Source organism: Sprattus sprattus, assembly GCF_963457725.1.
Source record: "Sprattus sprattus genome assembly, chromosome: 16".
NCBI lineage: Eukaryota > Metazoa > Chordata > Actinopteri > Clupeiformes > Clupeidae > Sprattus > Sprattus sprattus.
In genome coordinates, this window is record NC_137914.1 from 9,499,726 (window position 1) to 9,512,019 (window position 12,294).

At 42.5% G+C, this 12,294-nt stretch overlaps 1 protein-coding gene across 1 annotated transcript; it reads left to right on the forward strand.

Moving 5' to 3' along the window:
• The first annotated feature begins 2,676 nt into the window (after window positions 1-2,676).
• Window positions 2,677-6,290, forward strand: mafba (MAF bZIP transcription factor Ba). Its single transcript, XM_080854527.1, has one exon. The coding sequence runs from the start codon at window positions 3,214-3,216 to the stop codon at window positions 4,234-4,236; it is 1,023 nt and encodes a 340-aa protein (XP_080710653.1). The 5' UTR covers window positions 2,677-3,213; the 3' UTR covers window positions 4,237-6,290.
• Window positions 6,291-12,294: the final 6,004 nt, after the last annotated feature.

A 12,294-nucleotide genomic window follows, 5' to 3' on the forward strand; every position in this document is an offset into this window, starting at 1 on the left:
AAGCGCATGATAAGGGGAAGCGGTCGGGCGCCAGGCGAATTCAGCCGTGGTGATCTGTTCAGTGCGTTAGACTGATTTATCATCCCTTAATCGACTTCCGAATGTGCTTTTGCTCCTCGCTCTTTTAAGGCTGTCTTCTGTAGGCTATACCTGGGGTCTTTCACTGCTTTGAGGATAGCGCTTCTTAGAGCACCATTAACTACCATCATTGCGCTTTGATTCTGAAGCAATTTTGCACCAGCAAAAGGAGCTTGAGTTGTCTGCCTCGGGTTGAGAACTTGATGCGCCCATGAAAATGTTAATTGTTTATACATTTCAGCAAATTATAATTAATTTTCGCCGACAAAATAATACAAATAATAACAATAATATTAATAATACTATTTAAAATGTATATGTATTTATTTCTTTAGATCGACAGGAACACGTTAATTATTTAAACTTGTTAATGACAGTTTATGCTTTAAAGATAAATCACTTTTATCAAGTTTTCTCCTGCGTTCTTTCACTAAAAATGTAACATGCAAGTTGCAGAAAAAAACCTTTTGAGTTTCACAATCTTTGAGAGTCTTGAGCCATTCCATATCAGCATGTTTGACTTTTAGCAGCCAGCTGCCTTTCTCTTCGTTGCGAGTCACGGCGGACTTATGCCAAAGATGAACTGCTTGCCAAACAGTGAGATCGATGTTTGTTTTCATCCAAGGACAATTAACGGGCATCCCCGCGCCTCTCTTCGTCAGGGGCACAGAAATTGGTTTGGGGAAAGAGAAACGAAAACAAAGAGGATGTTCGGTTAATGTCAACATGAACAGAATCTGATAGAGATTAACTCAGAAAAAAAATCAGTTCCAGTTTCACAGTTATTGCTGAGACGATAGGGAAATTAACAAATCAAGATCCCGTTACAATTGGATATAATTTCAACATTATTTGGGTACATCCATTTTTAAAGTGATATGTTCATATTTTAATATATGTTTTGAAGGTTTTAGTTTGATATGACGGATCGATAACACGTCTTACTAATTTTCTGCAGAGAAAAGATAGAGAATCTAATCATGCAAGGGTCGCTTTTGACCATCGGTTCGTGTCGGCTCTCTCGATAGACCGAATAATCAATACGCCTGTGTACAGCATTGTATTCATGCATTTATATGCAGAAGATACAGAGCAATGATCCAATCAATACCATGCACTAACTCAATTAAAGGGCGATTTATTTTGGTTTGAATGGAAAGCCATTCTGGAAATACGAGTACTGTTATTTTTTTCACTGATAAAAGTTTGTTATGGTTGCGATAGTCCAGGGCTTTGACTTTCATCCAGGCTACACTTTTCATAATTCCAATGAAAAAATTAAATTAATTTCATTTTGTGTGACATTCTTCGTTTGGGTTTGTTAATTTTGTTCATTTCTGGAAGTCATCATTATCTCATCTCCACTTATGAATCTAAATGTATGATATTGTAATGCCCTAAACAGAATGCCAATAAGCAATGAGCTTTCCTTAGTGTAATGCCAACTTTTTCCACATGGAGGCAGCGTTTGGTCTGTTATCTGAGGTGTTGTGTCACTTGGCGCTGGGGCCCTGCGCAGTTTGTAGGATCTCATATGTGTTACTTCATACAAAGAATTTGGCCGAACTGTGAACAAATACTCACTAAAACACTAAACGTATTGAACGTATTGTGTTTTGATGTAGTTGAGATAACGTTCTCTTCTATAGTCTTCACTACTCGGATAATCAATTCCTTCAAACAGGTGTGTTTAGCTAAACATACGTTTGAATCTGTTTCAGGTTAAGACCATTAGGCGAGGAAATAAAAACTGGACATTTCAAATATTTCAGATATGCCCCATTGTTTGTAGGGCAGCTGTGTAAAGAAAAGAGCCTTTTGGTTATGGGCTATTATATACATTAATATTTGACTTAATTGTCCCCTATAGCGTAGACATTGTAAATCTTAAAATTCTCTAATGTAGCTATTGATTTGTAGGTCCACAGATTAAACAACCAAACACAGGTTGGCCAAAATAGTGCAATCACGGTGTAATTATATGTTCAACAAGAAATTGTTCCCAAATGTGTTAACATAAAGAAGTCTTAGATAAGGAACTTTTCGGTTTGAAGTGTTTATGTGGATACTCATTTAATTATATTCAAGACAACATACTTTTTCAAACGTATCCAGTTTTAAAGTAATATTTGACTTAAATGTGCTTATGATATATTTGACTTTGAGTGTTCTTATGATAGAGAACTGTGCAATGTAGGGTTCATTGCATCTGGTGGGCTATTCTGTTAATTGGGAACAACATGACATAGAGCCAAATGAAAACAAGAGAGTCCTCGTCAGCCACACCACACTAAAACATATGCAGCCGCTGCATGGTATGTAGCCAGCTTTGCTGAAGTGAATCGAAGGGACTGAAGGCATCCGCGACCGCTCTCACACTGCCACCCCCGTTTCATCTGGGTGTCAGCTGCCTCCCGAGCTGTCAAAGCCCCGTTCCTCTCCGCCCTCTCTGTCCAAACCGTTATGCTAATTAGTAGAGCGCAGATTCCTATTGGCGAACAGCTCTGAGTGTAGCCAATCCTTCGGCGTGACATCAGACCGAGCTACAATAAAGAGCAGTCTCCACCGCCGCTAGTCTACACTGAATACTCCGGAGTGAGAGAACAGGGAAAGCGAGCTGAAATCTCTGCGGTGCAGAGCTGGAAGGTTGCTCTCCATACGAAAAACAGACGCCTTGGTTCTTCTTACTCAGATCAACGCTTTCTTGGCAATACGGACATACAATTCAAAACTGCTGCGAACGGGACGGGAGCCCATCGACGGCACTCGGTATTCCATTTAATTTATGAGTTTTTAAAATTCTTTTTGGCTTTAATTTGTCTTGGGACCTGGTTCCGTACTTCTGCACTAGACAGATTTATTTCTACCTCGACTCCACTCAGATTTGAACTGTCGAAGTCGCCTGTATGACGCATATTCCGCTGTCGTTTGCTGTGCACTAGACAGAAAGTTTTCCTGCTTTTCGCTCTCTGTGATTTTAAGCCGCCGAGCGGTGTTGCATGCCACAGCATTCGCTTTTGTCGCGGTGGAGGACTACGAGAGACTATTGCATGAAACTAGAGAGGGGGGAGAAAAGAAAAGTCGATTTTTGCGACGTTGGCAAACACTTTCGCCTATCTGCAGAACAGAGACACAATGAGCACAGAGCTTTCTATGGGCCCAGAGCTGCCAACCAGTCCCCTTGCAATGGACTATGTCAATGACTTTGATCTGATGAAGTTCGACGTGAAGAAGGAGGCCCTAGCGGGACTCGAACGCGCCAACATTCGGCAATGCAACCGACTTCAACCCCAGGGTTCGGTGTCTTCCACCCCGATCAGCACGCCTTGCAGCTCGGTACCATCCTCGCCAAGCTTCAGTCCAACGGAACAGAAGAACCACCTGGAGGAGCTCTACTGGATGCCCAGCGGCGGCTACTCGCAGCAGATTGATCCACAGACGCTGAGCCTGACACCGGAGGACGCAGTGGAAGCCCTGATTGGTACGGGCCACGGGCACCCACCACCTCCTCACATCCAGCAGCAGCTCCATCAAGGCGGCTACGAGGGCTACCGGGGAGGCCATCACCACCACAACCACGGCCATCATCACCAGTACGGAGGAATTGGCCACCATCCCGATGACATGCCGGGTCACCCGGGGCCACACAACCACGCACTCAGCCAGCATCACCATCATCTCGACCAGGACGACGACGACGATAGCCCTTCTACCTCGCCTGGGTCACACCAGCAGCTACACCACCGACACCATCATCACCATCATGGCCAGCAGGGTCACCACGGCGGGGGCGGCCTAAACGTGGATGACCGCTTCTCCGACGACCAGCTGGTGTCCATGTCCGTGCGAGAGCTCAACCGGCACCTGCGGGGCTTCGGCAAGGACGAGGTCATCCGTCTGAAGCAGAAACGACGGACCCTCAAGAACCGGGGCTACGCACAGTCGTGTCGTTACAAGCGCGTGCAGCAGAAGCACGTTCTGGAGAACGAGAAGACCCATCTCATGAATCAGGTGGAGCAACTCAAACAAGAAATCACCCGGCTGGCCCGCGAGAGAGACGCATACAAAATGAAGTGCGAAAAACTTACTGGCGCGAACGGGTTCCGTGAGGCTGGCTCCACGAGTGATACCCCGTCCTCGCCAGAGTTTTTCATGTGAGTCATTCTGATGTCTGTCAGCTGATGCTGAAGAAGTATCGTAGTAATCAACATTATTGATTATGATTATACTAATAACAACATCTGTATTCATGTTAGAAGAATAATCAACAGAATAATAATCGCATATGTAATCATCTCCATCCACTTGGCAACTGAGATACAAAGAATCAGATAGAATGTTTATCAGACGTGCAGCATCTTTGTAGGTTAGTTGCTTGTAGAGAAAATACTTTTTTCCTTTCTAAGAAAAGAAAAAAAAAACTTTCTTCATACCAGTACCCCTTTTATCTTGTTAGTATTGGATGACGTCGGACGAGTGTTCTCACAGTGATTTTGTCCTCGATTGTTCCGATAGAAATCTTACGAAACAATAGCTGTGCTAAGAGAAGACTAACTGCTTTGGACCTGAATACTTCTCTTGGCATAAAAATCAGACAGAATCTAAACAAAATATGCAAACTTTTACGTGGTGTTACCCGCCTGCAACCTAAAACAGTCGAAACAGGGGGACATTTTATGCAACATCTCATTGGTTTATTGCCTGCTTGGTTATATATAAATATATATTAAAAATCTGCATTAAAATATTAATCCTGCATGCTGGACATGTATGGTAATAATTTCTATTTTGTACTTTCTTTCTCTTGTGTATCTTAAATAGCATGTTGTCGATCTGAGCTTCTCCATAGCAGTTTTCTGGGCGTTAGAAATGAAATGGTGACCATATCAAGATGACTGCCATGTGCAGTGTAACATTGTTTGGGTTTATTTGGGCTTGTAAATACATGCAACAGCAAACTGCACACCAACATTTAGGATGATGGTTTCAACTTATTTTTTATTGTTTTGTTTCATTTGGGTATCGATTTTCAGAAATATGGGCATTGGCAGTTGCATTTAAAGTCAACAAACTTTGTATATTAAGTGCACTTTTTGAATAATGATTTTGGTATTGGCAGTTTTCATTTTGAGTTTTTTGCAGACCTCCTTAAAGGAAGACATACTATAATGATGGATTGCTTAATTGCTTTACACCAACAAGCAATTGACAATTTTATGACGTTGGACGTACTTTGACATAGGCCTACGATGCAGTGCAGGAGTACTTGCTTAAAGTAATGGCACTCTTGGGTCATCCCCATGCGTAGCTGAGAACTTTGTCTCGCCATTTTGAGGTATCTCTTCTGTCACATATGTTAGGTGGCTTTTAATTTTGGGTTGGTGCTTTTGGCATCGTGTCTGCTGCTGAGGTGCTTGCAGTGCTGGTCTGATATCTATTGCATAATCCATCCCTATTATATAATGCGAACAAAACCTAGAGGTCATAATAATTTTACAACTTCATGAATAGGATTTTCAACGGGAAGTCTACTCGATTAACCTTTTTTTTCGGTCAGTTTAACCAAGCGTAAATAAAAGGCTGAAATTGTTATAGGCTTTTCAGTCATGGTCTAAGGCATACTCAAATCAGGGGTTGTGTACAATTACCTAATATTTAGACTGCGCATGCGAACATTTTAATGATCAATGTTATATGTTTTCCTGTATTTTTTTCTGCCGGTCAGTAAAAAAGGGGATACAGGTTTTGCAAAATCTCAAAATGAAAATGATATGTATGTCATATGTTATTATTATGTTTCGTTTGTTTTATTATTATTTGAAGATTCTGGTTCTGCTGGCCAGATGCATAGTTACGTTTTTATTTTTAATGATTTAAATTAACAAACTGTCAGATCATATTGAACGAGCATGGTGCTTGCATTTAAAAATTATTGTTGAAAAGTCATGCATTTAACAATCTTTGGTTTGTTACTGATTCAACTGTGTTGAAATCAAATTTTAAAACTGCAGCAGCGGGTTGTTGTTTTGTTTTTTAATTTCATGTATTATGCGAGGGGATCAATTTTCAATCCTGTTTATAGAAATGAGAAAAAAAAAGTTAAAATTTGGACTGTTGTAGTTCCATTCAGGCTGGTTTCTGTTTCGTCTTATTTTTGTTGTTTTTGGAAGAAATGGTTTCCTATTTTGCTTATTAAAGTCATTGAAATGGCATCATTTGATCTCCTTTGTTTTTGCGTCCTCTGCATTCTGCATCAATCACTAGTTTTGAAGATTAAGCAACATGTTTATGAGCTTGCTTAAAGGGCGATTTTCCTTGGAATGCCTTGACAGGTCATACGTGCATGTTAAAAAAAGAGGTATTAATTTTAAAGGAGCATTTCTACAATTATGGGCACAGATCATCAACTTCAAAGATCTACGTAGATTACCCAGATGTGGTTGAACAGTATTAACGTGTGTAGGCTACTTACTTATTCACAGAACTTTAAGGATAACATTGCTGTGACATAATTCCCTTGGGTGCTCACATGAACAGTCTATTTCTAAAGTAAGGCACGGCCCGGAATTAAGACCGTGCATTTTATTTGCACGCAGCCAACAAACGTGTAGGTATAAGGACCTGGAGTTGCAGTCAACGTCGGAGACGCAGGCTGACTTTTGCAGAAATCCAACTTGCACGTGCACTCGGTAAAAGGAGATATTTGACCTTGCTGCGGCGTGCGCCAGACTTTGGTAGAATGGCAATTAACCCTTTAATTACCGGATGTTTGAACAAGTATGTATGTGTGTTTGGGCGTCTGTGTGTGAAATCTGCGGCCTGCCAGGATATCACAGGAGCTGTCACGGCTGCCAACGCAGCTTGTAAACCCTCCCAGTCTCCTGTAGCCATGTTCCTCGCAGAGCGTCGAGGCTTGAGCAGATACAGAAAGAACACACAGAATTGTTGGCCAGCTTCCTCATTTAGCGTCCCATGTCCAGGGTCGAATGGTTATGTAGGCACATTTGAAAGTACATCACAGTCAATCAGGAGAAAATGCACATATCAGGTCTCAAATCAAACTTTTATTATACGTCATACGTCTTTAATAGTAATTCTGATTTTATTTTTCACTGTTAGAAATGTGTTACTGTATTTCATTTCTAGCCAGATGTGGCCTGTGGATGCCATATAAGCAGAAAATAAGAGATCCCACACGTCATATAAAACACTTGCGTCGAGATAACTTGCCGTTTCTTTTTGCTCTCGCTGACTGCAGAGACCTATAGGCCCAAGCCCACAGGCTATGAAGTGCGGTTTGCTCTTCACTCGAATGCACCGTAGAAGGACAGGATAATAAGCTATGATTTCCTGATGGTTTTTAGTTTCTGGTGTCAGAACATTATCTGCCCTGTGTCTGCACTTTTCTCAAGGACAAAGCGGCAGAGGTAGCGGTGTGGGCAGCAGGCCGGTGTAGGGCGGGCGGGCGGGCGGGCGGGCGGCCTAGCGAAGGCATCTCTGCCTGGGACTCGTCTCGTCTCCTCGTCCCCGCGGGGCGACCCCATCCTGCCGCCAGCCCAGTGGCACACACACACCTTCTGTTCTGTTACGACACCAAATGTTTCATGCTGAACTGAACAGATATGAAATATCGCAATCTAAATCAGATTTCTTTTTTTTATCAGGCCTCTCCAACGATGGTGTCTAATTTACATTTGATTACCTTGCATTAGATCACATGTGTGTGTGTGTGTGTTTGTGAGTAAGTGAGTGAGTGTGAAGACAATTAGTTCTTTAGACATGCCATGTGAAAGAAAATGAATCGAGGACTTACGTGCACCTTCCAGCTCAAACTAAAAGATATGACAGCAACACAAAGGCCGTAAGATTGAAAGATGCCAGACCCATTTAACTGCGCGCATGAGTATGTGTACTTCTGTGTTTGTGTCTTTATTTGCTTGTGTCTGCATGGCTGCTGAATATCTGCCCATAATGCATTCTATGTCTATATCTGGTGTGTGTGTGTGTGTGTGTGTGTGTGTGTGTGTGTGTGTGTGTATGAATGCGTGTCCTGCGGTGCTGTGGAGGAGCAGGTGGTGAGGTTTCCTGCCCACAACACACTACAGTAGTAGAGATGGAGGGAACACATGTACGGGTCATTCTCACTGATCATACTGATCTTTCCTTCAGTTTACGCTAATGTGAGTGGTATCTGGGATCTTTGAATGCATGCATAGGTATTTCTACACCCCTCTCTCTCTTTCACTCCCTCCCTCTCTCTTTCGCTGTGTGTGTGTGTGTGTGTACAACTAAGTCTGCTTGGCTCAAGAGGGGCCATAAATAAAGTGTAAAGTTTAATAGCTTGATTTAAAAAAAAAAAAAAAAAAGAACTATTTATTCTCTGTTTGCAATCAGTGTCATGGCAGCGTTGACCCTTGTTAAAGCCCTCCACCCTTCCTCCCTAACAAACCCAGCACATGCATTGCAGAAGTGATTCATAGACCGCCGTATTTTCACAACAATTCTTCCTGTGCCAAGCATGATCATATGCTGGGTGCGAAGACAACAGACAACAGAGCTGTTTGAAATGGATCCCCAGTTAGTGATATAACATAATTGAAAAGGGCTTAGCCTTTTATAACTGTATCATTAACTGTGGACCATATAATAGAACAAGCTTTTTTAAAGCCACACACAATGCAGTGACTAATTATCACACACACACACACACACACACACGCACACACACACACACACACACATGCACACACACACACACACACACACACACACACACACACACACACACAGAGATACATACATAATGCGTGCACATGCGCTTTCACATCCACAGACACACACATACAGTCTATTGCATACATGTGCGCACACACGCACACACGCCCAAATGCACATGTGCGCGTGTGCATACACACACACGCTCACACACACGCACACACACACACACACACACAGACACACACACACACACACACACCTACACACACACACACACACACACACACACACACACACACACACAAACACACACACACACACACACACACACACACACACACACACACACAAACACAAACACCAAGAAGGCTAAGGAGAATCACAGTAACAGTTGCTATGTCAAAGGGACACCATAATAAATGAAAAGAGACAAACTCAGGGCCCTAATCTCATAGGGGACTAGCTGTGAGCTAGATAATGTAATGATAGTCCGCAAGTGGCGCAACATCGAAGGGAGTAGTCGAGAGGGGATTATGCAAACACAGACAAATATTTCTTTTCTGTCTGACTTTTGGTTGCACATTAAGGTCACATAAGGTCCAGATGAATGATAGACTACTGGATTATTTTATTCACTTTCTGTTCGGTGTGGAGGCTAAGTGGCTTATTAGTGGCAAATTTTGTTGAGTTAAGTGCCCAGTCAATTTAGTAACTGGGTGGACAAATATTATGCATTTAAACTTTGTACATATAAAATGAAATTATCCTGCCAGTCGTTTAAAACCAAGATGCCCATTTCATTTGAAAGAAGGAAGTAGCAGAACTTCTTCCTCAAAAATGTTTTCCATGAAACGCTTACGTTATTGTTCAGACACACCCAAATGAGGTGACGGTCCGCAACAAACGGTGCTTACGTATGTGCGCATGTTATGAAATGACCAAATGACTGGGCCCTTGTAATCAACACAGTTTGATGCAATGCCCATCTGAGAACCAGCAGTGAGCTTCTGTCAAATTAGGGCTTTCGTAGTCTTATGACAATAAAAAAAGAAACAGTGCTCCTAGTGCAGGTTGGTGCTGCTTCCCGGTCTGATGTTAAATAAATGTTGATATTGATATGTTTCATCTTCGCTGCTAAGCACGGAGCTGGGTTTGATCATTGTGTTGCTAATGTGGTTTGGGACAGATTTCAGAAGACAATAGTCATGTTTGACTTTGTCCCAGATGACTGACTGTCCTCTGCCTGACTGATGACTGACTGTGCAGTTTTTAATTGTTTGTGTGTGTGTGTGTATGTGTGTGTGTGTTTTCAATTATTATGACTATGTCAATATGTGAAATCAATTATGCCCACTATTGTATTTGTTTAATCAGCCTTCGAATGGCTATTGATTCAAAATGCCACTTTTTATTTGCATATTTATTGAAGAGTTTTCTAGCTTGTATAATTTTTGAAATGGACACTTTTAATGCATCATCTAATGTACTGTCTTCTCCCACACATCAAGGAGACAAACACACACACACACACACACACACACACACACACACACACACACACACACACACACACACACACACACACACACACACACACTGGTTGGTACGCATTCTGTATGCTCTTCTGTATTCTCTATTTTACCTGCAGACCAGGAGTAAAGAAACACAGACAAAGAGGAAAGAGGAAGAGGTAGAGAAAGAGAGAGGGATTAATGTGTTGTTTTATTGATCTTAGTGCTTTGTCAACGCTGTATCTAAACAGTCATGCTAATAAAAGGACTTTGAATTTGAATTTAAGAGAGAGAAAGTGAGAGAGAGAGAGAGAGAGAGAGAGATAGAGAGAGAGAGAGAGAGAAAGAGAGACAGAGAGAGAGAGAGAGAGAGAGAGAGAGAAAGAGAGACAGAGAGAGAGAGAGAGAGTTGAAAGCTATGAAGATGAAGGCAATGTAGTGTAGGCAAAAAAGACAACAGAGGGAGGAGGATGAGTGTGGGCGTGGAAGAGAGAGGAGAGAGAGAAGAGAGAGGAGAGAGAGAGGAGAGAGAAGAGAGGAGAGAGAGGAGAGAGAGAAGAGAGAGGAGAGAGAGAGGAGAGAGAGGAGAGAGCAAAGAGAGAGAAGAGAGAGAAGAGAGAGAAGGCCCCGTGCCCCCCCCCCCCCCCCCCCCCCCCCCCCCCCCTTCCAGAGGAGTGAAGGACACAGTGACCAGTGGCGCTGTAATGATTTTAGGCTCCGATCACACGGACACTGCCCCTGCTGAGATCCTATCTGCATTCACAGACGCATGCCAGCTTTCATCAGCAATGCCCTGCACTTTTTATTTATTCATCACCAGAGACACACACACACGTATACGCTCACTCTCTCTCTCTTTCTCTCTCTCACGCACACACTCAGACACACGCACACACTTGTACTCTCTCTCTCTTTCACTCATGCTCACAAACATATACTGTCTCTCTCTCTCTCTATCTCTCTCTCACACACACACACACACACACATATGCCTTCTCTCTCTCTCTCTCTCTCTCTCTCATACACACACACGCTCACACACATGCACACTGTCTCTCTCTCTCTCTCTCTGTCACACACACACACATATTCACACACACAGGCACCTACCACCTTTTTCCTTCCTTTCTCTCTCACTTTATTTAAAGCAAATTCACTGTTTACCTGCCACTCTTTTGTTATGTTGATTATTAATTTTAAGGCAGCGCAAAGCTCAAAACATAAAAAATGTTTCTATTAAACTATATTAGATGCATGGAGATGCAGGCTCTTATACAGGTGAAATGTATTATTCAGACATTTTTAAATCTTTTATTTATCTGTCACATTGGCATACTCATTATAGCACGAGCGTTTCAAGTCTTTATTAAACTTTTAGTCATCCGCTGCTGATGTTGGTTGTAAACAAAACAATGAAAAGTGATATTTTGAAATTACATCATATCTATACATTTGCAGTCACTCGCATACAGCAGTGGAGTTACTCGCGCACGTGCAAACATAAACGCACACACATGCAGACACACACACACACACACACACACACACACACACACACACACACACACACACACACAGTTTTGGTGACTAGTCCCTAGAGAGAGTGCCATTTTAATTCATGAGGAAATCACTGTCATTTGGAGTAGCAGGGCTGTCACTTCTGTTCAAAATCAATGAGTGTGTGCGTAGTGTGTGTGTGTGTTAGTGTGTTTTCTGTGTGTAATTTGTAGGACATAGTGTGTGTGTGTGTGTGTGTGTGTGTGTGTGTGTGTGTGTGTGTGTGTCTGTGTGTGTGTGTGTGTGTGTGTCTCTCTCTCTCTCTCTCTCTTAGCTGTGTTTCCATCTATAGGTCTGTCTGCTTTCTCCTCTCCTCCCTTGGTGAGAGTGGCTGGCGTTCTAGCCTAGGACCTGAGTCACTGGCAATCAATCTTCTGCAGGAGCATCCCCCCCCCCCATCTTCTGCCTGGATGGGAGACTAGCTCTGCAT

Coding starts and splice junctions, on each gene's coding strand:
- mafba (XM_080854527.1), top strand. CDS start 3,214: ATGAGCACAGAGCTTTCTATGGGCCCAGAGCTGCCAACCAGTCCCCTT.